The 27,707-nt window shown below is 40.5% G+C and overlaps 1 protein-coding gene across 1 annotated transcript in view; it reads left to right on the top strand.

Annotated features, from left to right (window-relative positions):
• fam171a1 (family with sequence similarity 171 member A1) overlaps positions 1-27,707 on the top strand; it is a 200,148-nt gene that overhangs the window by 111,161 nt on the left and 61,280 nt on the right. Inside the window, exons 2-4 of the mRNA XM_041185103.1 lie at positions 9,191-9,418; positions 18,756-18,848; positions 27,525-27,683. Coding sequence (XP_041041037.1) covers positions 9,191-9,418; positions 18,756-18,848; positions 27,525-27,683 — 480 coding nt within the window. The remainder of the gene's footprint in view (positions 1-9,190; positions 9,419-18,755; positions 18,849-27,524; positions 27,684-27,707) is intronic.

Genomic DNA, 27,707 nt, shown 5'->3' with positions numbered 1-27,707 from the left:
TTGATTCTATAAATCACAAGTTTGAGATCCTGACTCTCAGCCAAAGAAGGTACTAAGCATGGTCCAGGCTGTCCCTCTTCAGGACAAAGGGGAAATTGGAGTGAGAATTATCTCAGGCTGTTTTTACAAATGCCAAAAGCAGCTGGAAATAGACTTTCTCCCCACCCCTCTCATGGAGAATGATGTATGCCACAGGTGGGGAGGGAGGATTTTATGAAGAGGGAGGCAAAATTTGAATTGTTTTCCATGCCCAGAGGCATAGAAGCCAACTGTAATACCCTACTGACACTCAGCTAAGATCAACTGACACAGATGGGAAATCAAACTAAGGACATTCCTGTTGTTATAAGCTCAGTGCCACAGCAGATGGTGTATTTTCCAATCAAATCATTGGGGAAGAATTTTGTTTTCCCATTTTATTCCCAATCAGGTTGTATAAGTGTCACAATCAATTGAAACTTGGTGGTTTAACTGTCATTCATCAGTTAGAGCTCTACAAATCTGGTCTAAAGTGCACACTGGATATGGCTGGGAAGTTTTATAATGAATAGTAATCAACTATTTTTGGTATTTATAAACTAATTGCTGGAACAAAGGTAGAAGCATAGATTTATGGCACAGAAGGAAGTTGTGCGGCCCATCGCATCTGTGCTGGACAATATCAATCTATCCAGTCTAATCCCACCTTCCAGCTCTTCATCCATAACCCGTGGGTTACGGCATCTCAAGTTCCTATCCAAGTTTTTTTTTAAATGTAATGAGGGTTTGTGCCCCTCAGGCAGTGAGTTTCAGACTTCCTCCACCCTCTGAATGAAAAAAATTACTTAACTCCACTCTAATCCTTCCACCAATTACTTTAAATCTGTAATCTGTCATTTGTAATTAGCCATAGTCCATAACGAATCATAGGCATCTCTTACCTTTGGAGAGCGACAGTTGGTTCTATATAGCTTGAGGGACACTACTCCTCAAGCGTGGGCCAAGGTAAGGAGGCAGCCCCCCTTGAACCACTACAGCCGGATTGAACCTACACCCTTGGCATTATTCTGCATCACACTCTAGCCAACTGAGATAACCAACTCTTGTTATCGGTCCTTCCTCTCCCCTCTTGTCTAGGCTCCTCCATAATTTTATACATTTCAATTAAATATCCCCTAGCCACCTCTGTTCAAAAGACAACAACCCCAGACTGTCCAACTTTCCTCATAGCTAAAATTACCTATTTATGGCAATATCCATGTAAATCTCTTCTGCAACCTCTCTTATGTGATCACGTCCTTTCTGTAATGCGGTGACCAGAACTGTAATGCTGTACTCTAGCTATGGTCAAGCTAGTGATTTATACAATTATAGTATAACCTCCCTGCTCTTGTACACTGGGCAGAATTTTACAGGTGGCAGAATTTCCCACCCCGTCAACTGAAGAGTCAGTGATGTTGGCTACTTGGCAGCTACTTAATGCTCCATGAAGCATTAGTTGGCCAAAGTCTGATTTCCTCCTCTCACTTGTGAGGAAGACCTGTCTCAGAGAGCTGCCATCAATCTGATTGACCAGCAGCGCCGTTGGGAGTGGTGGCCACTGCTGAGGCTGTAAGTCCCCAGGTTCTACGTCCCAGAGCCAGGATGATGGTAAGTGTGCAGGGTCTCGTGGCAGGGATAGGAGGGGAGGCCTGGGGTGATGGGAGGAAGGGTGGGGAGGCAGCACCTGGTGACTGAGGGGGGTTAGGAGGGAGGGCAGACCTTGTTGGCGGCGGGGTGTTGGGGTGGGGGGGGGGGGGGGGGGGGGGGGGGACAATGGGGGTGAGCACCCGATCTGGGAAGGAATCCAGCTACTGAGGTGCCCACCAACCTTCCTGTCCAAGGCCTGAGCAGGGCGACACACCCACCACCTTCGACCACCCCCCCCCCACCCCAAACACCACCACCACCTTCGACCCCCCCCCCCCACTTTAAAAACTCCTCTTGCCAGCTGAGAAATTGTGGTTGAGTGGGAATTGGCCCTTAAGTGTGCAATAATTATCCCCAGGCCCAGCTCACCCCTCTGTAAAATTGTGGAGGCAGGCAGAAAGGTGATGTGAAGGTCGCCAGGGGAAGTTTACATTCCTGCTGCTGAGGAACCATAAAATTCTGCCCAATGTCTCTGTCAGTAAAGTTAAGAATTTCATCCGCCACCTTGACTACCTTATTGACTTGACCTGCCACTGTCCAAGGTCCCTCTGTTCCACTACATTTCTTAGAATGCAACCATTTCTTGTATATTCCCCTTTGTCCTCCTCAAATGTACTAGTTCATATTTCTCCTGATGGCATTACATTTGCCCACCTTGCCAGTCCATTGATACCTTCCTGCAGTTCTGCAGCATTCTTCCTCACTATCAACCATATGGATAACTTTCATTTTATCTGAAACCACCTTAATCATGCCCCCTAAATTTAAGCCTAAATCATTGAAATGTACCACAGCATATGTAAACAGCAGGGATCTACAGGGCCTGGGGAATGCCATTGGAAACGGCCTTCTAGTAATAAAAGCACCTGTCGACAATTACCCTTTGCATCCTGTCACTGAGCCAATTTTGGATTCACCTTGCAACTTTCTCTTGGATTCCTTGAGCTTTTCATTTTCTGACCAGTCTGCCATGTGGGACCTTGTCAAAAGCCTTATTAAAATGCATGCAGACCACATCAAATGTGTTATCCTCACTGACACTCGTTGCTACTCAAAAAATCCAATCAAGTTAATCAGGCATGACCTCTTAACAAATCCATGCTGACTGTCCTTGTTTAATTTGTGCCTCTTTAAATGATTTATACTGTTTCTCAGAACTTCTTCCAATAATTTGTCCATTACTGAGGTTAGGCTGACTGACCTGTAATTACTTGGGCTATCCTTTCTTCCCTTTTTTTAAACAGTGGTATAGCATTAATACTCTTCCATTTCTTCAGCCTATAACTGGAGAGAGTTGAAACATGATGATCAGAGCCCCTGCTATTTCTGTCCTTGCTGTGGTAGAAGTGTGGCTGAATTTTTTATAAGTAACTTTGTAAAGCTTTTCGCAGTATTAGTGTGGACTGTGACCTTTATCAGCTGATGGTGCTGCTCATTTCTTCAAAGTCAGCAGTGTTTTGCCATCAGTATGTTGCACTAACCTCCAAACTTGCATTGTTTTCAAACCCTGCTTAGGCATTAGTAGGTCAGGGTTTTTTGTGTTATGCTGCATCTTCACAGCCTCAATTGTAGTGAATGTTTCCCCACTGTCAGTTTTTCTTTGCTCAGTGTTTCTCTGCAGGCTTTCCCTTTGTTCTAGTGGCAATCTGTCATCTTGCAGCTCCTATTACAGCTCCTGCTTTGTACTTTGTGATAATTAACCTTTATGTTGCTATGGTTATAATAACCCCCCCTCCCTTGAGTGTAATCTGGCCTCAGCATATCGAATGGAGAAGGGTAAGTTGAGTGGAGCCACCCTGGTTATGTTGCATGTGTTCTCCATGGGGTCTTTTTCATTCACACTTCCATATTCCAAGAGTGTTGCCATGGTTACACCAATTTTGTCTGTAAGCGCTGCTAAAATTTATTTGCAAATATTGAATGGATTAGATGGGAAGACCGGGGTACAGTTATAATTTACGAATTACATTTAATTGTCAAATCAGCAACCTGTATTTTTCCCCTTATAGCAATGTGCATAGCGAATGGGTTGGTAGAAGCCAAACAAAGCCAAGGAGATAAAAACAAAAAAAAACTGCAGATGCTGGAAATCCAAAACAAAAACAGAATTACCTGGAAAAACTCAGCAGGTCTGGCAGCATCGGCGGAGAAGAAAAGAGTTGACATTTCGAGTCCTCATGACCCTTCGACAGAACTTGCCAAAGTTCTGTCGAAGAGTCATGAGGACTCGAAACGTCAACTCTTTTCTTCTCCGCCGATGCTGCCAAAGCCAAGGAGATTGGCTGGAGGAAACTACATGATTTGAAAGGAGAAGCTTTTTTTTTAGGTTCGATGAAGGATGCACCGTTGGGAAGAAAGTACAACAACATTAGATATCCTGACCTGCATGACCTCCTGGTCTATCAGCCCTCTCTCTTTGTCACCCGACATCGATTACTGACTCCTAATGCATCGAACATAAAAGTTTCATCCTTCGGTTTTAAACTCTTCACCCCCACCGCCAACCCCCGAAACACTGCCAACCTCTGCCACCTCCTGTTCTTGTACCTCCTTGTTGCCTCGCTGCAGTCATTTAACTCTTTTTTTATGCACCCCCTCTCCCCTTTTCCTAACATTGGTAGCAAAGCTTTCAGCTGCACTGGCCCTGTTCCATCACTATATTACTCTTCTCACTTCATCTTTAGTCCATAGCCAAATCCACAGTCTGAGTGTATGTTTTCTCATCTTCTATAATTACTGAAATCGAATCAGAATGTGTGCATGTCTAATAAGTCGGAATAAACTAAGCTATACTAAAATTTCCTAATTCGCTTGACTCTTTGGCTCCTACATTTACCCAGATAGTCAGAAAGTACAGGCTCATTTACCGGGCTGATGCTGAACCTGGGGAAAATATCTAGTATAAAAGCCCAAATTAACAACCAGTGTCCTAAGTGTGGTTCAGGGATGGTGCAGTGAGGAATACAAGAGAGACAGGTCGATGTTCTTGATTTTAAATATGAAGGAGTCAATGAACTCTTCAATTCTGTAATGGTGGTGGTGTGAAGGGGAAACAGATTGCTCATGCGAGCAATAATAAGGATGGGATTTGCCTTTTCTTTCAAGAATAATGAAGTAATGGGGTTTCGTATGATTGTTTAAAGTGGTCAATAAGATGAGGCAACGACTGTCAGGCCACTTTTATACCACGTGTGCTCCAGTCCCCATTGTAAGACTTGAGACCACTGATCTGCCTGTTGCTGATCTGCCTGTTACATGATTTGAATATTGGAGACCTCTGAATGTTGCTGAGAGGGGTATCAAAAAAAGAGGCAAATCATTTAGTGCCCTGATACCATTGTGGAGACTGGTCAGAGGAGAGAGTTGGAGAAGTTTCTGGAGATGACGTTTGTTTCCTTCCATGACCACCCTGCCCCCAAAAGCCAGAGGTATCAGGTAGGCTGGGGATGTGTGCAGCAGAAGTGATTGTGACCTCGGAGTGGTTTGTATGCCCATGCCAAGCAGGTGGAAGAATATGTTGTGAAGAGTGGGGCTAGGGAAAAAAAAGCAGGTCAAAGAAATATGGAAAATGGGCAAGTTGAGATTTATAGAGGATGAATAATCATTTGGTGCCTCCCTTGCCAAAATCACCTTTGTGTGTCTTTTCTCACCTTTCATTGAGCTGACAGGATTCAGGATTATTTTCAGATTTTTGGCATAAATAAAAAAAATGCATCCAAAAATACTTAATATGCTGCTGTAGAGGAAGAATATCTCAGGCTGTGAGGTTACAGGTTGTGGCAAAATGCAAATCTTCTGGTAGCAAATAGTGCCTCATGGATGTCCAGCGTTGAGCTGCGAGATTGTTCTGATTCTGTCCCATTTAGCATGGTGTAGTGCCACACAACACAATGGAGGGTGTCCTTATTGTGAAGATGGGGCTTGTCTCCACAAGGGTTACTCCTCCCAGTCATGTTGCAGTCATTATTGTGATACAGGGCACAACATTAGTGCTGAACTATGGAATATTCCTATGCTGTGGACTCTTAGCCATTAGGAACTAGGAACATAAGATACATATCTGCAATATAGCCTTATATCTCTATTGTGACTTAGCAGACTAAAAAAATATTTTTCAAATTTATTTTACATTGGCCATCCTGGAAGGAACAAAAATGTTCATCAGCTGGGAAATTTCCATTGGTTGGATTCATCCTAGCACAAAGGAAGATGTTTGTGGTTGTTGGAGGCCAGTCATCTCGGCTCCAGGACATCACTGCAGGAGTTCCTCAGGGTAGTGTCCCCGGCTCAACCATTTTCAGCTGCTTTGTTAATTACCTTCCTTCCATCATAGGGTCAGAAGTGGGGATATTCAATAATGATTGCACAACGTTCAGCACCATTCGTGACAACTCGGATACTGATGCAGTCCATGTCCAAGTGCAGAAAGGCCTAGACAATATCCAGATTTGGGCTGACAAGTGGCAAGTAACATTCGTGCCACACAAGTGCCAGGCAATGACCATCTCCAACAAGAGAGAATCCAACCATTGTCCCTTGATGTTCAATGGCATTACCATCACTGACTCCCCCACTATCAACATCCTGGGGGTTACTATTGACCAGAAACTCAACTGGACTATATATACTTACATACACACACACACACACACACACACACACACACACACACACACACACACACACACACACACACACACACGCTACAAGAGCAGATCAAAGGCTCAGGGTCGTGTGATGAGTAACTCACCTTATGACTCTCCAAAGCCTGTCCACCATCTACAAGGCACAAGTCAGGAGTGTGATGGAATACTCTCCCCTGCCTGGGTGAGTGCAGCTCCCACAACTCTCAAGAAGCTTGACACTATCCAGGACAAACAGCCTGCTTGATTGACATCACATCCACAAACATTCACTCCCTCCACCACTGATGCATAGTAGCAGCAGTGTGTGCCATCAAAGATGCACTGCAAGGATTTGCCAAGGGTCCTTCAACAGTATCTTCCAAACCCACAGCCACTACCATCTAGAAGGACAAGGGAAGCAAAAAGATGGGAACACCACCAGGAAGTTCCCCTCCAAGTCATTCACTATCCTGACTTGGAAATATATCGCCGTTCCTTCACTGTCACTGAGTCAAAATCTTGGAACTCTCTTCCTAACAGCACTGTAGGTGTACCTACACCACATGGACTGCAGTGGTTCAAGAAGGCAGCTCACCACCACCTTCTCAAGGGCAGCTAGGGATGGATAATAAAGGCTGACCCAGCCAGCAAAGCCCACATCGGTGAATGAATAAAAGTTTCTAAAAATTAAAATTGCAATTGTTTATGGCCTCAGTATGCATCTTGTATATTTGCCATTTTCTTCATAGGTGTCTGTTTTTGGGGACTGTCTCCTTTACAGATTTCACTGTACATGCAATAAAATCAGATTTGATAAAAATGAATGCTGAAATTTCAGTGAAAGTTGTATTCAGACTTTTTACACTTATTTTATGAATCACAAAAATGCAGAAAATGCACCAAAAATAACTACAATGGTACAGCTACAGAGTTCAAATTTAAGTCTGTTGGACCTCAGGCAGTAAGACCAACGGTTTAAAGAAAAAAGTAATTGAAACAGAAAGTAGTTGAAAATAGAAGACATTTAGGAATGTGCAGTAAGTGCTGGACTAGCCAGCAATTCCCACATCCGGTGAACAAGAATAAATAAAAAAGAACTTGGTGCACTTGATACAATGTGGCTGAACTGCACGAATTTTTGCTCTTGACTAAATAAACCGACCAGTTGTTTAGCATGGATGGTTATTCCAAAAACTAGCAAGAAATAGCAGTAGATTGTGTTAGGAAATGAAGAGAGATTAAGTAAGTTATATTGGTATTTGTTAGGAATAAGCTTTAGCTTTAATATTTAAGTTTGATATGTATTTCTGTGTCTGTGTGCTAAGAAAGGTCAAATTGAGTTTTATTTTCACTTTAAAAGGTGCCTGCATTTCTAACGAGAGGTTTATGACTGTTGCAGCTAAGTTTAACACACAACTGTAGAGAAACTAGGCTGTTGCCTAGCAACAGGGATCAAGAGAAGCAGGTCTCCCCCCCACCCACACACACACACACACACACACACACACACACACACACACACACACACACGTCCTAAAACTACAGAAACAGCAGTTTTAAGTTCAGTTTGAAGCCAGGACTCCAGAGAGACTGGGCACTGGGAGTGGGAACTGCAGGGTGAGAGCAGATTTCCCCAAAAAAAACAAAATGTTGCAAGATCAAAGGAGTGAGACAGAAACAGGGGAAAGCCCCAAACAGACATTCTAGTCCAAGGGAAGGACAGGAACCAGGAAATGGTCCTGTTAAGAGTGAGGGGCAGAGAGAAAGGCTCCAAGCTTCAGATTTAAAGAGACAAAAGCTGCAGAAAGCAGATTTAAAGTGAGAACAGCTTGCATGAGGCAAGAAGGTCCAAAGAGACGGCTGAAGGTAGCACTTTGCCATGGGTATGTGAAACAGTGGTGTACTGCTAACAGCTGAGTTGGTGAGAGAGCGTGCGTGGAAGACAGCATGAATGCATGTGGTGACCCAGGGGAGAGGAATATTTGAAGGAGAGCTGGAAACCCTGGAGGTGAACCCTCATGAAAGGTGTCTGAGCGAAAGTGTCGGTTTGGGAGAGGATTCCAAAGCGAATCCTTGGAGAGTGGAGATTGGAAACCCTCATGTGAAAGACCGAGTTCAGTGAGACTGGTTGGCTCACAGTGTGACAAGCATCTGAAAGTAGTTGAGGAGAGATCCATAGCATCTGGTTGAGGTAACATCTGTCACTTGGTTTCAGAGTGTAGGGTGTCTGACCACAGGGTACCATAGGTTTACATGGATTGTGTACTTACTATGAACATTAAACTATAAGATAGCTTTTGTAACTTTTGTTATCCTTACAAATCTGTATATATCTGTAAAGGTATAGTTGTGGGTGAAGGAGTATTGCAATATAGTTCACCTTTTCTTGTTTAATAAGTGTTTTATTCTTTTGTTAAAAGTTCATTAGCTGACTCTGATGACTCTGTTCAGTGGCCACACTCCACATATCTAAGCAAACAAATTAAAAGTTAGGATATATCAAGCTTGGTTCCACTTTGGGATCAGGCTTGTCCAGGGTGACCTCAGCTGGGACCATAACAATTGCCAGAGCATAAAGTGCAGGGACACTGCCCCTTTGAATGTAGTAATACTGTTTAAACTTTCTGTTATTATAGGTATATTATTATCGCATGTAGTGTTTTCATTATTGCACCCTTTTAAGAAAAGCACACTAATTGCTGTCTCACTTATGCTGTGTTACACATCATATTTCTGAGCACCATAATAGTAAGCAGGTACAAGTTGTGCCTCTGGCCTACAACATGTTATAAGCTAAAGTGGATAATTAATGTTTTGTAATAAAAACAAAAATGCCTTTGCAATCTAAATTTTTGGTGATGAGTGCTTTCTGACTCTATCCTCTCTTTTATTTTCAGAGGTGACATTAAAAGTCCATGTGAGTGATTCCAGTACACATCAGCCTTTGGGTAAAGCCTTCATTGAGATTTTTACCAACCAGACCTCATTTGCCTCAGGATATTCAGAAGCAGACGGGGTAGCCTTCATCACGTTCCACTACACACTTGGAGTTCAACTGCTTATTGCTGCAACAAAACGTGGTTACATCCCAAATTCCTCACCATGGCTAGCCACCAAACTGCCCTGTAAGTTTGATATTGGTATTCTCAATAATTGTAAAAAGGCCCTTGTATACATTTCTCTCCCCCTTTGTGAATAAGGAAAGGCCAAAGAGGAGGGACAGTGCATTATTGAAAAGAGTTGCTTCAATTTGCTCATGCTTTTCAGTCTCTGCATGATGTAGATGCAACCATCGTAAAATCTGATGTATACCAGCAAGATTTATACAATATCCAAACAATGCACACATCTCTGGATAGGTTAAATAGTGAGCAGGAAATTGTTGTGTTCTCAACCTGATTTTACTTTACAGAAAAAGTGGTTTTGATACTGTTGTTGATTTAAAATTTACCACTTTTTAAAATGTAAAAATTCCCTACTACTTTATTGATTCACGTAGCCATAATGAGCTCTGTGGAATTTTGCATCACTGCTGCCTTCAAGAATAATAAACGCAAGCCTTGGCATTTGTTCTCTCACAACATGACAAACTTACAGTAAGGGATCACTCATTTAAGATGATGAGGAGGAATTTCTTCTCAGAGGGTCATTTTTGTAGTGTACTAAGACATAATTAATGCTGAACACCCTCTCCTGCCCTGAAAAACTAATTTTATAAGTGTGGAGTCACATTGCCTCAGAAGAACCTTTTTTAAAAATTCAGGATTTTAATTTATTTTCAAAAAAATTTTTGTTCTGTGATTTGCATTTTTTTCTTAATCTCACGTGTATCCCACTGTCAACTTTCTGGGAGTTACCAAGTGACCAGAACTAGACTAGCCATATAAATACTGGTTATAAGACCAGGTCAGAGGCTGGGAATTCTGCAGAGGGTAACTCAGCTCCTGACTCCCCAAAGCCTATCCACCACACAAGGCACAAGTCAGAAGTGTGATGGAATACTCTCCACTTGCCTTGATGAGTGCAGCTCCAAGAACGCTTGACACCATTCAGCCCTTTTTGATTGGCACCCCATCCACCACCCTAAACGTTCATTCCTGCCACCACTGATGCACAGTGGCAGCAGTATTGCATTTTAGATATTGATATGTCTCTTTTCAGCAACATGCTGACTACTAGGCAAATGGTGGATCCCAAATGAGAGTCAGGAGTAGCAATTCTTGTCTATGGAAATTCATGCCCATGACTCCACCCCTTGCCTATAAAGAATGGATGGAACTTTTGCTTCTGTAAATAGCTCAGTTCAAGCATAACCAGATTTCCTAGGGGTTCTCTCGGTTTCCCACCAGTGTTGTGGCAGGAAATTGAATGAATTTTTAGGCCTGTGTAATTTTTAAACTACACAATTTTAAACTGGTTGAAAGTCTGATTGATCTGGCATTGACGATCTGAATCTGCACTACTTAAATTTTTTTTAAAGAAATGTTGCAGAATTGATTCTGCACCAGCAATCTCTTTTTTGCGATGTGGAAGGGGGAACATTTACAATATCAATTGCCAAGGACTTTTCTGTTGGCACTGATGAGATCTATATTTGAATGAGTGACAAGAAATCCAGGCTTCTTTTCCATTTTTGAATCTTCTGCTGAAGGTCATGTAGAAATTTGTAAATCCCATTCTCAAAACTCTTGAACAAAATAAATTGTACAACAAGTTTTTTAATCTGCCTTTTGAGCAAAATTTAGCATTGCTGGGTTAGTGTAACATCTTTTTGGGACATTCATTTTCTTTGGCTGCTATACTAGCTTGAAATGTCTGGAGGGATTGATGCTTCTCTCTCTCCTTTTTTGGAAGGCGCTGCTCAGCATGTCTCAGCAAAAGAGAACACTCAGCAATTTTGCATACACCATCTATATTTATAAGTTAGTAATTAATATATAAACTATAGCAAATTTGGCACAAGAGCAGCCAGTTGCTAATGAATTTGGCGAGAAGCATAACATTTGATTCATTCATGTACTTGTATCATGAACTTGACCTTGAATGCCTTGGGTTATATTGGTTTAACTCTACTCAGTCTTTTGTTTTGATAATCAGAATTGTAATGCAAAGGAAAATACAAGTGCAAATGAGGTTAACTTTAGTAAACAGAAGAGCTGATTTTATTTCTGCCTGAAGATATGGTATCCATGATGTCTTTGTTTCGCTGCATGGTGTTGCAAGCTGTGCTTTCACCTGTTGGGACAGTTTCAAAAGAATTGTAGCAGATACTGGTGATAGTCCTTTGCTTCTCCATTGCTCTGCTAAATATACTTAAGCACCAATTTCATTTTATTTTTGTTTTCATCAAGTTAAAAATTAATTTAACACTCTAGCACAGGACGATCAATAAGAGTGTCTTCTCCAAATCATGACACTGAATGCCTGAAGGTACTACACTTATGTGTAATTATGTTGTATAAGCTACAGTTATTCTTTAAGGTATTCTAAATGGAGAATAATTCCATGCTGTCCCCTGGCAATGTACCTTCAGTGTAGAATGATCTTGTTTTTAATATTAACAGTAACTTTTGTTTAACATCTGCAACATACAGGAAATTCACCAATAATTAGCACCACCGTCCCAACTTCCCTCCACAAGTCAAATAATTTACTCTATTTTTTGCATCATTATTATATTAAAATAGTAAGCTTTTAATATTTAAAATGTTAACCATTGGAACCAAATGTTTATAAGACATCTTTGATAGACTGCAGAGGTCTATCCCTCTCAGACTGTAAATAACATAAATCCCTCTTTAGCTCTGAAGAAGTCATATGGACTCAAAACGTTAACTTTTTTTTTCTCTCTTCAGATGCTGTTAGACCTGCTGAGTTTTTCCAGCATTTTCTATTATTGTAATATAACCCCCTTGCTACTTGACAAAACTTACTGATGTGCATAAAATGCACTATAAGAAGCAGCTTCTTAGATTATAACAGTGCATAGTCAATTACTTTATAATTAAATATAGTGCTTCCACAAAAGTCTGAAAGGCTATCTATGAGTAGTGGCTATTTATCAAAATAAATTTATTAGTACACTGTCAGGCTCTAACGCTATGTAAGTAACATTTTGGAATCATATATCTAGAGTAAATTGCAAACCTACTGTGCTGTTGGAATGATGATTGTCTGGATTGTTCAACTTGTATTAATGTTGCATTTTCCACCCTTTCCCAGTCACAATAGCTTAAAAATGCTCATTCACCAATTCCCAAAATTGTTTTAGTCTACTTCTAACACTTATGCCAAATTATTTAGAACCAATCCCCTGATATTTACACATCTTCAAGTAAAGAAGAAAAGAAATATTTGCATTTATATAGTGCCTTCCACAATCGCAGGATATCCCAAAGTGCTTTATAGTCAATGAAGTGTAATCGCAGTGGAATGCTGGCCTTTATAGCTAGAGTACAAGGGAGTAGAAGTTATGCTACAGCTATACAAAGTCCTGGTCCCACCACACTTGGAGTGCTGTGAACTATCCTTGGCACACCTGAGGAAAGATATATTGGGTTCTGTTGAAGGGTCATGAGGACTCGAAACGTCAACTGTACTCTTCTCCGCCGATGCTGCCAGGTCTGAGTTTTTCCAGGTTTTTTTTTTATTTTTGTTTTTTATTTTTTTGTTTTGGATTTCCAGCATCCGCAGTTTTTTTGCTTTTATAAGGATATACTGGTCTTGGGAGTGCAGTTTGAGTTTACTAAAATGAGACCTGGATTCCAAAGGTTAGATTATAAGATTAAATTGCGCAAGCTAGGGTTGTATACCTTGGAATTTACAAAATTGGTGCTGATTTCATTGACGTTCTTAAGATATTAAAACGAAACCGATAGAGGAAACTCTATTTCTGCTGATTGTGGAGTCAAGGACTGGGAGCATGGTCTAAACATTAGAACCAGAGTTTTTCAGGTGTGAAATTAGGTAACACTTCAACATGAAAAAGGTGAATGAAGTTTGGAAACCTCTTCTACAAATGGTAATTGACGTTTTGACCAATTGTTAATTTTAAAACTAAGACTGATAGATTTTTGTTAACAGAGATACTATGGAATATGAAGCAAAGGTGGGTATTTGAAGTCAGGCCACAGACCAACCGTGATCTCATTAAATGGTGGAACAGGCTCAAGGTAAATGGCCTACTCCTGTTTCTATTTTCCTGTTTGATGTAGGAATCTTGGTTTTCTTGTTGGCAGTTAATTTATCAGTTGTTTCACTCGCATTTATTCACTTATTACACTTGCTTCAGAACCCAATCAACTGTAAATGAGATGGTAAAATACTGCACCCCCCCCCCACCCCCGACCTTTAATTATCTTAAGCATCAAATGTTAAAACAGTAATTATTTATCTTTTTGCATAATGTTTAAAATCAAAAGAAGTATCCTTTCAATTTTATGAGGTGTTGAATGCCAGGCACCGAAGTCTAACCAACTGTTAACAAATTTTGGAGCAGTGGGAATTTCAGGGGGCAGGGTTGGTAGTGTTTAGAATATAATGAAAACTTCTAGTAAAGAACTTGAAAAAGTATAGAGTGATCCAACAAAAAGCAACTATTGCTAAGTGCTGAAGCGAGAATATATAAGCAGGCCAGTGTGGTAGTGAATTTAAGGTTGGCAGCTCTGCTGAGTTCGCTGATGGTAGAGGCTGTTGATAGGATCATTGGAAATTGGTTCAAATTGGCTTTGTTCACCTCTGTGAATCCATTGTTAGCTTTGGGAGAGTGTTTTTGACTAGCTCATTTGGATGTATGACTGTTCCAGCAACACAAATTGCAGGCAGGTTCATGGGGCAGCTGGGAGATCAGTTGATTTGATCAGCTCTGAAAAAGAGTCATACGGACTCCAAACCTTAACTCTGTTTCTCTCATCGCAGATGCTGCCAGACCTGCTGAGTTTTTCCAGCATTTTCTGTTTTTATTTCCAATTCCCAGTGTCTGCAGTATTTTGTTTTTATGATGGGGGAGGCGATGGCATAGTGGTGTTGTCGCTGGACTAGCAATCCAGGGATTTAGGGGAATGCTGTGGGGACCTGGGTTTGAATCCCACCACGGCAGATGGTGGAATTTGAATTCAATAAAAAACCAGGCATTAAAAGCCTAATGGTGACCACGAAACCATTGCCGATTCACTAATGTCCTTTAGGGAAGGAAATCTGCCGTCCTTACCTGGTCTGGCCTTGGTATGATTGCAGACCCATAGCAATGTGTTTGGCTCTTAAATGCCCTCTGAATAAGGACATTTAGGGATGGACAATAAATATTGGCTTAGCTAGTGATGCCCGCATCCAATGAATATATAAAAAAATTGTTCTTCAAGCTCATCTTGCTGACAAGCTTAACTGATGTGCTTCTGTAGTTACCTCTCAATATTTTACCGCTGTTTTTGTTTTATGGAGATGGCGGAAGGAGACAAATACTTTTCAAACCCCATCTCTTGTAGGGATATAGGCTTATGCTTCCTGTTAGAGTAATTGGCATGGTTTAAATTTTCTTGCTGTCATTTAACTACATTTTTTTTATTATTCACTCATAGGATGTGGGCGTCACTGACTAAGCCAGCATTTATTGCCCATCCCTACTTGCCCTTGAAAAGGTGGTGGTGAGCTGCCTTCTTGAACTGCTGCAGTCCATGTGGTGCAGGTACACCCACAGTGCTTTTAGGGAGGGAGTTCCAGGATTTTGAACCAGCAACAGTGGAGGAATGGCGATATATTTCTAAGTCAGGATGGTGAGTGGCTTGGAGGGGAACTTCCAGGTGGTGGTGTTCCCATGCATCTGCTGCCTTTGTCCTTCTAAATGGTAGTTGTTGTGGGTTTGGAAGTTGCAAGCTCAGGAGCCTCGGTGCGTTCCCGCAGTGCACCTTGTTTATGGAAACACACTGCTGCTACTGTGCATTGGTGGTAGAAGGGGTGCCAATCAAGCAGGCTGCTTTGCCTTGGATGGTGTCAAGCTTCTTGAGTGTTGTTGGAGCTGCACTCATCCAGGCAAATGGGGAGTATTCCATCACACGGAAGACTTGTGCCTTTAGATGGTGGACAAGCTTTGGGAAGTCAGGAGATGAGTTACTCGCTGCAGGATTCCTAGCCTCTGACCTGCTCTTGTAGCCACAGTATTTATATGGATAATCCAGTTCAGTTTTTGGTCAATGATAACCCCCAGGATGTTGATAGTGGGGGATTCAGTGATGGTAATGCCATTGAATGTCAAGGGGTGATGATCAGATTCTGTCTTGTTGGAGATGGTCATTACCTGGCACTTGTGTGGCATGAATGTTACTTGCCACCTGTCAGCCCAAGCCTGGATATTGTCCAGGTCTTGATGCATTTGAACATGGACTGCATCTACATTTCAAAAGTAATCGGTTGTGAAACACTTTGGTACTTCTGAAGATGTGACAAGAAGCTAGATTTATACAGGTTCTTTCAATTTTTACTTGGTTATAACAGCTGGTGCTCACTGGCTTTCAGAGTTTGTATATGTCACTAGTCTTTCCCTTTGTGCTATTGATAGTCAAGGTAAATCATCATTTTTCAATGCTCCTGGAGCTAAATTAAAATCATTGGATGGAAAATATAGGCCACGTGCTCAAGTTTTTAAATAAAAACAAAGTTCTGGAAAAATTCAGCAGGTTTGGAAGCATCTGTGAAGAGAAGTAGAGTTAACATTTCAAGCCCAATATGACTTCTCTTCAGAACTTTATTTTAGTGGTCAAGTTCTTGAACTGTGCTCTGCAGCAGAGGACCTGAAGATGAAAAATTGTTACCAGCAATATTTTCTCTTCTTCAAATAGTGCCAGTGTATTTTCTTTATGCCCATCTGACCCGCAGACTGAGCCTCTGTGACGTTAGTTCATCATTTGGAAGATGGCACATTTGACAGAGCAGCAGTCCATCACCTTAGATTATGAGTTGAAATCTGATTATGTGGTTTAAATCAGCAAGTGTCTGACCGAGAGATGAGTATGCAGCTAACTGAGCCAAGCTGACCTTGGAGACTGTGCTGTCAAAAGATTGAGTAGACAGCTGCTAGGAGATCCAGCTTGTGATCAGTGAAGGATGACTTCATGATCAATGAGGGATAAGTATGAATAAGCTTCTAACCCAGTAGGTGAGCCTGGAAGTCTTGGCACTTGAAAGTATTTAACTTGGTGAAAGTGCTCAATACTGTTGCAATTCATTTTGACCGTTGACCATCTGTGACGTTTTTTCTTACAGGTTATAATCTTGTTATAAAACTTTGTTAAATAAAATAATGGTTTACAATTTATCTTTTATCTCTGATCATTCTTTCACCATCTTCAGTGCACCATCCTTAGCAGAGATCATCCTTCTCTGGTAATGCTCAGCAAAAACTAATTTTTATGAGGGTAACCTGTTCTCCAAAATGCTCACAAGCATCTAATTATATCGTTACATTCCTGTCCCTGGTGAAGTATCTCATGAATATATGGACCTATAGAACTGAAGCAGAGCTGTGCCCCCCTCACCACCTGTTCAATCCATTTCTGCCAGTATACGAGCACAGCACTGTACTGGCTTTCTCATTTCGCCAATGCATTTGGGAACATTGGAACTTAGAACTGTTGACTAGATCAACTTGCTGCAGCCTGGCAATGAAATACATCACCTGAACTTAAATTAACATTAAGCTAATTGAAAGACAGGCTCTGAAAACCATGCATCTGTGTCAACTTTTGTACCTTACTTGCCAGCACCTATTGTTATAGTATATCTGCCAAATGCATGTTGAACACTTTCCCTCACTTATCGGATAGTGCTGCGACTTTTAATACCTCAGTGTAATAGGATATGGGTTCTTTCTCATAATTTTCCATATAGGTGTACCCAAACTCAATCAAGTTGACAAAGGAGAAGCTGAGTGCTTTTGAGTAAAGATTGGGGGTGGATGGGGAGATTATTTTTGGCTGCATGATTCTTCTCTCATTTTGGCACTTGTTCTCATTCTCACACAGGTTCTTGCTCTCTCACAATCTCTCTTCCTCTCTTTTTCTATCTGGCTCTCTCTTTTTTCTGTCTGACATTAGTGATTTCTTTTCCATGTCAATCTTGAATGAGGTATGACTTAAGGAGATCTTAAGAGATGTGAATGTAGTGGTCTAATTTATGATTGGCAAAACCTAACTTTATAGTGATGCTGATCTTCCTTGAGCAGAGATCAATCCACAAAATCATAGAAAGCAGCCATCAAACTAAGTTGATATAAATGCTGACCATCTAACAATATAAGTTTCAAATGACATGTAAATTGAGAATCTAGACAATCCCTGAAATCTGGACAAGCTTGGCTTATGAGCAAGCTCAGTTGGCAAAGACTCCCCTGTTTCAATTTTATATAAATACTATCGGCCAACAAGTGTTTAAAATTTTGGAAGGTTGGGTGGAGGTAAGAGCAAATTGAGTCATTCCAAGATGCCTTCTGTCGGTAAGAATATTGGCACTATTTGCAGCCCTTGCTGCTGTTGACAATACTCTTCAAAGTTTTCCATTAGGCACACTAGCTTTACATATTAAACAGCTGCAGCTGGAATAATACAAACCTAAAACATTTCTCTGCTAAGCAAGACCAGATTTTGTGACTTTTTAAAGGAAAATTCCAGAAATTGAGAGAATAATATTGGCATAGCAAATGTATTAATTAGATGGAACAACTTATGTACCATTTCAGTTTCACCCTTGAATTAGAGAGAGTGTGTGGTGATGATTACCTTGGGAGTGGGGAAAACTGGGAATAATTAAAGGTGATCCTGAACTTATTTTGAAGCAAATTTCAATAAGGACTTTAGGAACAACTGTTTTTCATGTCATTTTAAGAATTATTTTTGAAATACTGCATATTTTCTCAAGGAAAAAAATTGTCAGTTGCTGGTTATCTCTTGCATTATATTATCCCAGGAGGGGGATATCAGATTTAGAGAGTGCATTGTAATCTTTTTCATTTTGTGATTTTATATTTGCAAAATGTTGGTCAGGTAGATCCATTATACCAAAGATAGCCTGGAGTCTACAAAACAATGGCTTTATAGCCTGTTTCATTAAAAATTAATTGACTGGAAAACATTAATTCACGGGCTGAAAAGAGCTTGTCTAGAGTCACTGTTCTAAGAATGGTTATTCATACAATTATGAGTTGCCAATTGTCCATGATGCTGTCATGCCCTACAGTTGTAAATTGCAAGATTGTGTGAAACACTTCCCTAGACTGCAGTCTGATCATTTAGGCACCTATTTACCATCCAATTTAATAACCATTCTAAAATTAATGAGCTAGAAGTTTGTAAATTATAACGACGCAGCTTTTGCAAAATAGATATTTTTTAAAGGTCTGTACTTTCTAATTTCTCGCAAAACAGCGAGGACCCAATTAATATACATATCTTTTTAAATTTATTTCTTTATCAGTGTTCTCATCTGTGAGCCTGCTTCTACATCCTGAACGGTCAGCAACCCTAATGGTGTATGAAGACGTTGTTCAGATTGTCTCAGGATTTCAGGGTATGTACAAGAGGAAAATGACAAATAATTTCAAATGATTTCTTAAACATTAGTATTATCAAAGTCATGCCTGCACAACGGAGATGATTTCAAATGACTTATATCCTATTAGAGTTTGCTTTCAAGTTTGAAAGCTATTTGGGATTTTAAAAATATATTGTGTAAAGGCACCTTATTCCCTTGCATTTTTTAATAAATGACATCCTTATAAACTGAAATTTATGATGTAAAAACAGATATCATAGTTCAGATCTTGTGGCAGTAATGATGGTGAAACTGTTAGAGTTCACCATTGTTACTCCTCTGAAACTGATGATAAATTCTTGAGTCCACACATGCGTTGTTAAATACAGAAATTCAGAAGTACTGCCAGTGATTTTATGCTTCACTGTAGCTTGCATTGTTGAAGCCTTCATAGACTGCAATAAATTAGAAATTATTGTACTGACGAGAATTTCCACCCTTGTGCTGTAATACCACTGTCAAAAACATCCCTGAAAAGGTTACATGTGTTAATGAGGTGTAACTGGGTTTTTATTAGCTTACTTAGTCATAACTACAGAAGACAGAAAGCGCTGAAAATACTCAGCAGGTCTTGCAGCATCTGTGGAGAAAGAAACAGGGTTAACGTTTCAAGTCTAATATGACTTCTTCGGAGAGTTTTTTCAGCATTTTCTGTTTTCATTTCAAATCTCCAGCGTCTGCAGTATTTTGCTTTTGCATAACTGCAGAAGAATCCCTCTGGCCCAGGAAATCCAATTTCAGAATAGTGTAATGTCAAATTTTTCATTTTGATAATTCTAAGCTTAATATCTTTTAAAAGTTTGATAGTTAAGCTTCTAATATCTATGTCCTAATCATTTATTTTAATCTCTATAAAATGTGAAGGATGAACTATGCAATTTACTTCCTGGTTGCTGTCCCTGAGAATACTTAAATGTGATTGGCTGCTTACCCTGCTTGATGATATTACTGTTGCTGTACACTGGGAAATCCCTTTGAGGGCGAATGCCATTGCTGACCACAAAATCTTTGTTTTCCTCTAGTTTTATACTTCCAAATTGTAATCCATGGTGTTTTTCCCTCTGAAATCATATTTTCTGAAACCATGTCACTGTTCCTTCTTAGCTGAGTGGGTCAACATAGTCTGATGACATCCATTGTGGAAGATCATCTGTTTATTTGGCATATGCACATTATGGATGTTTTTGTAGTTGCAGGTGAGTTAGACATATTGTGGGAGAGGGCGTTCCTCTAATTTTGGATTGCATGTGCACACGTGTCACATTAGTACCAAATTGTTTTTGAGCTGCATCGAATTGAACTGCAACAAAGATGCTACAAGTCATTTTAATATCTCTTCAAATGTCTTAAGACTTTGATATTCTTTTGTTACATTTATAAAATAATGCAATATACTTGTAACATATATATGGTCGAACTTTGTATCTAAAATTAATTCTGAGGTGTGTAAAATAAAATTCAAAATACAGTAAAATTGGGAACATCTAGAGATATATTCCATAATGCTAAAAGTGGATTTTGTTTCAACTGCTTCATGGTCTCCAGGAAAGTTCCTTCATTTGCTCATTTTGGATTTCAGATGCCTGAAAAGAGTTCTCAAAGACAAATTCAAGCTGTTCACGATTCAAGGGTTTTTCCACAATTTGAGCTACCAGCCATTAGGGCATTCATGGTTCATATTTTTGTTTGGCTTCACTTCTCCAATAATCTTCATTAGATGATTCATGTACTTATTTATCCAAGGAATGGGTGATGATGGAGGACAGAAGAGCTTTGGACCTGGATTTGCAAAAAAAAAATACTGATTGGTGAAATTAGGCTTTCTTGTAGCCAATACGCTGTGTGCCTATATCTCCATTTAGGGACTTCAATGTCTGCAGTACCAATTTAGACCACTCTTTTTACACCTTTTAAGAAAGACCTGGATCAATAACTCTTTAGAAGTAGGATTGAGTGTTATAGTAAAAGCTGATAACACTGCTTGTTTTTCTTCGGGGTCAATCAAGGAAGGAAATTAATCTCCCTTAAAGTAGGGATTGGTGGTAGTGAGAGGGGGAAGTCAATGATAGCAATTGTACCTCAACTCTGTATGAACTAGGTTTGATGAGCCAAATAACCTATTCGCAGTGTGGGTTTTCTTTATAGATTAGTATTTACCCAATTGTGTGTGCTTTTTATTTCCATGGTATTTCACACGTTTGGTTTTGATTATGCATTTACTGTACATTGTAATACGCTGTGCAGTTTTGGTCACTTTATTTTGGGGAGGATGAAACAGATGTGCATTTAGGCTTCTTTGATTCTTGCGTTGATTTTAAAGTAATGTTCACTTAACTTGCCCTGATGTATTTATTCCTTACGCTTGTCTCCAAATGCAAAATTCACTAAGGACTTTCACTGCAGTCAAGGTGAGATGGAAAACTAGCAAGTGAGTCAACTCCTCTCTCCACCCTGCCCCCTGCCAACCCTTGGCACCACACCCCTCCCATCCCTCTCCTTCAGGAGCAGCTCATCTGTCCATCATGAATGATGCTTTAGTAGGAAGAGAAAACTCCTTTTTAAAAAAAAAAGTAAATTTTGTTGCCTCCTGAAATGCTATATAGTTCTTGCTTCTATTTACAAGGTCGAGGCACTAAACGTACCCTTGCACAATTAGCAGTGACATGTTGATTAGCAGCAATTTTCGTGGTGGCATACACGTAGTCTCCATGTACCCACTTCCACTGAAAATGTGGAATGTGCTGTCTGACCCACAACAACACGTTTTCAGATGTTATGGGTTTGAGGGCGAAGGTGCACATCATCTCAAGTCTGGCACTGGAGGTCCTGGTGAAGGAGGTTCAGAGGAGGAGGGATGTCTTCTACCCTTAGGAGAGAAGATGTCCACTTCACCCATGTGACCATCTCTCCAGTAGCAGGAGCTGCTACTGCTTGGCCTCATTTCCTCCTCCAAACCAAAGGGGACCTAGCATGATGCTCATGTCCAAGCACTCCCTTTCTCCGGTTGATGTAGGGTAGCATAGCCACTCGCTGTCTTTCAATAAAGTACTTGGAAGTCCTGGAATAAATGTTGATAGCATGTTGAAGTCTTGACAAGTGTGCCAGAAAGTATCTCTATGAACATCAAAACCTCCAGCAGCAATTGAACAGTGAAAGCTAAGTGTACCTTTATGTAATTCTGGAAATCCTCAACAACAACTTGTTTATTCCTGTTCAGCTGGTTGCTGTTGGAAGAGTGCGTTAGTTGAACACTAGCATCCATGCTGCCTCTTTAATCAGCGCTAGCATGTAATTTAATTGTCAATCAGATCCTTAAATCTCCTCCAAGCTGCCATTCCAAGCACATGCTTCAGCTGCTTTATCAAGATGCTATCTTATGCTAAAAGTGGGCTAAGCCAGCATTGAAGCTGAAGTCCCCATCTTGGACACCTTGGAGGCTCTTTAAGCACCTAATTTATCCAAGGAAAATCGCCCCATTATATTTTTAAGTACAGTAATTTTTGTCGACAGAAACTTCTCACACCTGAACTTGAACTCTTCAAGTAGAGAAAGAAATGGCAACCCAGCCCAATTAACAATTAAATGGCAGAATTCTCATTATTGTCCTGAGCATTATTGAATTTTAGGCATTATTGAACTGTCAGTAAGGTTAGGAAGTACAGTATACATTATAAGTATACACAAATTTCTGTGAAAGACTTCCCCAAGTGAAGGGGATTTTGTATCTTGCCTTGTGTTAGGAAATAGAGACAGTTTAATGAGTTATATTTATATTTTTTGAGTGTTAGGAATGAGTTTTAGCTTTGGTGTTTGAGTTTGATTTGCATTTCTGTAGTGTATTAAGAAAGGGCAAATTTAGTTTTAGTTTTGCTTTAAAAGGGTGCTTGCATTTTTAGTGAGGTTTTTTAGGACTGTAAGCTAAGTTAAGCAAACAAGAGTAGAAGAATTGGGCTGTTGCCTAGCAACAGGGGTCCAGAGAGATAGGTCTCTCCCACAGACACATATACAAGAGAAACAGTAGTTTTGATTTGGAAGCTGTGGAGCTCAGCTAGTTTTGAAGTTGCTGCCAGGAGAAACTGGAGCAAAGGGGACATATAGCCAGTCCCAAGCTAATGATAAATCCCAAAAATCCAGGGGGGTGGAAGAGGGGAAAGTCCAAAGAAGACCTCCTCATCGAAGAAAGGACAGGAACCTGGAAAAGATTCCATTAAGTGAAGTAAAGAGTGAGGGGCAGAGAGATAGACTCCAAGCTTCAGATTTAAAGAGGCAAAAACTGCAGAAAGCAGATTTAAAGAGACACCTGAAGGTCTGTAACTCTTTGCTATGTGCACATGAAGCAGTGGTACTGTTGATGGCTGAGTAAGTGAGAGAGTGTGTGTGGAAGACAGTTTGAATGCATGTGGTGTTCCAGGGGAGAAGAACAATGAAAGTAGAGTTAGAAGCCCTGGAGATGAACCCTTACAGAAGGTGTCTGAGAGAAAGCATCTGTTTGGGAGAAGATTCTAAAGCGAGGCCTTGGAAAGTGGAGATTGGAAACCCTCATGTGAAAGACCAAGCTCAGTGAGACTGGTTGATTCACGGTGTGACAAGTGTCTGGGGGAGTTGAGGAGAGATCCATAGCATCTGGTTTAGGTGGCATCTGTCACTTGGTTTCAGAGTGAGGTGTGTCTGACCACAGGGTGCCATAGATTTACAGGGACTGTGTATTTACTGTGAACATAAAGTATAAGATAGCTTTTTAACTTGTGTCATCCTTACAAATCTGTATATGTCTGTAAATGTATACTTGTGGGTGAAGGAGTATTGTAATATAGTTAATCTTCTCTCATTTAATAAATGTTTTATTCTTTTGTTAAAAGTTCATTAGCTGCCTCTGGTGACTTTGTTCAGTGGCCATTCTCCATGTATCTAAACAAACAAATAAAAGTTAGGATCCATTGAGCTGGGTTCCTTTCTGGGATCAGGATTGTCCAGGAGTAACCTCGGCGGGGATTGTAACACTTGAAATACCAAAGTTAAACTCATTGGATTTGATAATGCCAAATGCCTCTTTTAGCTGGTTTTAAGGGTGCAATTTGGCGATAGCGTGGATGTGGTTTTAATGCCTCCAGCTATTGTATCAGTTCTTCTAAACGTTGCAGCTGGGCCAGAAGGCACATAAGATTGGGGTGAAATTTAGCAGGGATGCCATTTTTTTTTGACTTTGAAGGGCATTACATGCAGTCATTGGAAAAAAATATTTTTGTGCAAATGGTGGTATATGCATGTTTTGAAGGACGGTCCTGCCTGCAGCTGCATTAAAATACTTCAAAGGAACAAAAATGAAAACATTAAATGAGTAGCATTTGAGATAGGTTACTTATTTACTTTGTTGCCAACTGTTACAACCACAGCTGATGGTCTGGCTTGCACAGCAATAACCAGAGTGGTCTGCTTCACTGATCATAAACTTTTTTTTTATTGTGAAAACGGGGAGGAAGAGCTACTGGCCTCAAAAGCATAGAACTCCAGTAACACCTTCAGATTTTTAAAATTTAAAATATTTATTAAAAGGGAAACAAGAAAACTTAAGCACATAAGATAAAAGTTACACACAATTGAAACAGGCTCACAGAACAACCCCCAAAAAACATGCTTGGACATAAGTACACAAACTCCTTTCTGGCAACAACCTCTTATAAAAATCCAGTTAATATTACCCAAATCAAGGAATTGTTGTTCCTTTAATAAAGGTACACCTCACAACTTTTCAGACATTTCCGCCCTGATGTGGAATTCAAAAAGAAGGTTCAGAAACAAATTGTTTCCTAAAACAAAGACTTGCTTAACATTGGGTGGCTGCTTTCAATTCAAAACTTTCACAGCTTCTCAACACCCCACACACAAAGTTGGCCTTCTTGGGTTCCCTCACAGCCACTCCCAACAGTTAAACATCCCTTTCCTTAAACATCTTTTTCCCCTTACATCTCAGGTTCCGTTGTCCTCGAACCTCTTTGAAAATTGGATTCTTCAAATATAAAAATCTTTCTTGTTTTCTATTTTGCCGCTGCTTTCAGGTCAATAAAATTTAATATACCTTCCCTGTTTACTCATGGAACCCTTGTAAGGTGAAAATGTTCCTTGTCATCTCTGAACTCCATTTTGAAATTCAACAGCTGAAAAATCCAATTTCTAAACTTATCTGAAAATGCAAATTCCAGATTCAATCTATTGTAATTCAAACCCACTATAACCTCTCACTACAAATGCACAAACCTAACAGCTTTAACCTTTCACCCCTTGGACTTCACAGACAACCTATCTCTAGTAACCTTCCTCCTGTTTAATTAACCCTGGACACACACATACAGCTCCCACAGCTTTCTACACAGACAGCATAGCCATAAAAATATGTCTCTCTCATCACAAGCTGCAGAAAATTCTCTAGGATATGGCTCAACTACTACGTTGTCACCTGTGTCAGCAGCATGAAGCAGGTGGCCCTTGGGATCAGATTTAGCCTGCAAATTTCTTTAAACCAGCCCATGGATTCCTTAATTCCTTTGCACATTTTAATTGTAACATTGCAAATTGTACATTAGGAAGACTTGCTGAGTTTTAGTATAAACTTGTCCCTGATTGGTTCAAAAATGCTGCCTTTTCATTGGGTCATTTAAAATCAATCGGGAAACAGCCTCAGGTCCAGGAGGCTTAAAAGGCTTGAGGAATATATGTGGTGAATTTTAATTCTAGGCTACATTTCCCATAAAATTTTGTTGTGCACAGCCAGCTTTTTCAATGCCAACTTTCTTTGTTTTTTTTTGCACAGCTGTACATGCACTGTATTTTACATGGAAGAAGGTCTGCATGGTGCCTCCCAGGCTATTGCATGACCATGCACACATGCAGCTTACGGGAATGTTGATTCCAGCTTAAGCTTTTGACTTCTTTTATGGCTGGGAAAGAAAATTAATCTGAATTAGTATTTTTTAGAACAGGTAGAGAGGTAGACGACTCTTGGGGCAGAATTTTCTCCCCATTGGGGGGAAAGTTGATGGGCTGGTGCATGCGGGCGCACTTCCGATCGGTGCCCGGCGCCATTATATGTGGGTGGGCCAATTAGGGCCCGCCCAGCGTGATGTCCACAGGGAAGCGCTGTGTGCTCCCTGTGCACGCAGGGGGAAACCCCTAAAACTGAGAGTGCACTTTTCCGCGCATGCGCACAAAAGAGCGCACTCATCTCCCTCAGGCTAAGTGCGGCCTCAGGGAGATCACCTCTACTTTCAACATTAAAAATAGAAAAAAAAATGTCCTTACATGTCCCTTCATGTGACAGCGACACATGAGTTGGGACATGTTCATAATTTCCAATAACAACTTTATTAAAATTTTTAAAACCCTGCATGAAACCTCATCCCGTCGGTGGATGAGGTTTCATGTTTTTTCTAGTTCCCGCCGGGGCTCCTGGCCTGTCCACCAACCTTAAGGTTGGACGGCAGGTCCTTTAATTACTGAATTGATCCTGTCAATGGCCTCAATTGGCCATTGACAGTTGGCGGGCACGCAGCTGAATTTGCTGCGCCCCCACCTTCCTGAAAATTTAAATGGGGCGGGGTGACGTGGTGAGTTCTACCTGACGTCATCCCGCGTCATTTTACGTGTTGGCGAGTGGGCCCCGCCCTCTGCTCGCCGACAGCAAAATCCTGCCCTTGGTTTCTCTTTAGGGATGTGGCAAATTCAGGTTTGAGGCACGACCACGTGTGACCTGCAATAAGAAAAATCAGTACCAGTCTGTTTGAGGATTGCCAACCTAAGTTAATTTAGCCCAGAAACAGGAATAGAATGGCTTAATGTTTTTGATTTTGATTAACGATATGAAAGAAGGAAAACTTGCTTTGAAAATGGTATTCTGCTTGTGTTTTTCACATGAATTGAACGAGGTGGTATGCCAAATGCATATGGGAAGAGTACAAAATCACAGTATCCAGCCCACACGCTGAGTTCTTGCAGCCTCTAGGTTACCCTATGGTAAAACTCGATATAGTTTTGGACTTTAAAGGTATATTCCTGAAATAAAAGCAGAAAACGCTGGGAGTACTGAGTAGCTCAAGCAGCATCTGTGGAGAGAGAAACAGAATTAGCATTTCAGTTCATGACCTTTCATCAGAACCTGGTGATCCCACTGAAACCTGTAAGGTTCTGAAGGAGTTTGATGGGGTAGGAGCTGAAAAATTGTTTCTGTTGGCCAGGGAATCTAAAACGTGGGCACCGTCTCTCAGGATAAGGGCCGACTATTTAGGACTGAGATGAGAAAATATTTCATTGAAAGGATTGTGAATCTTTGGAACACTACCCTGGAGGGTTGTGGATGCTCATCATTGAATACATTCCAGACTAAGACAGACCAATTTTTTGGCTTCAGGGAATCGAGGGATATAGGGAATGGGCAGGAAATTTATTCTTCTGAAGAGTCCGCAGATGCTGTCAGACCTGCTGATTATTTCAAACACTTTGTTTTTATTTCAAATTTACAGCATCTGCAGCATTTTGCTTTTTATTTTTAAATAAATTCCAATTGTTTTATATTTCATTGTTTTAACTTGAAATTTAATGCTTACACGATGATCACTTATGATAAATGATTGATAAATCCTAACTTGTTTTAATCCATAGGTACATTAATTCAGCCTAGAATCCAGTTCCAGAGAAGGTCTCTCAACTTGCCAAAGAATGCAACCTATAGAAACCTGATAGCTTTTCTTACTGTAGCTGTCACCCCTTGGGAAGTCGGCAATTTCCCATATTTGCAAGGAATTGATGTAAATCGAACAGGTAAGGCACAGAGATTAGGCAATG

Source organism: Carcharodon carcharias, chromosome 3, assembly GCF_017639515.1.
Source record: "Carcharodon carcharias isolate sCarCar2 chromosome 3, sCarCar2.pri, whole genome shotgun sequence".
Classification (NCBI taxonomy): domain Eukaryota; kingdom Metazoa; phylum Chordata; class Chondrichthyes; order Lamniformes; family Lamnidae; genus Carcharodon; species Carcharodon carcharias.
The sequence above is the reverse complement of the archived record's forward strand: the minus strand, read 5'-3'. Positions and strand labels throughout refer to the sequence as shown.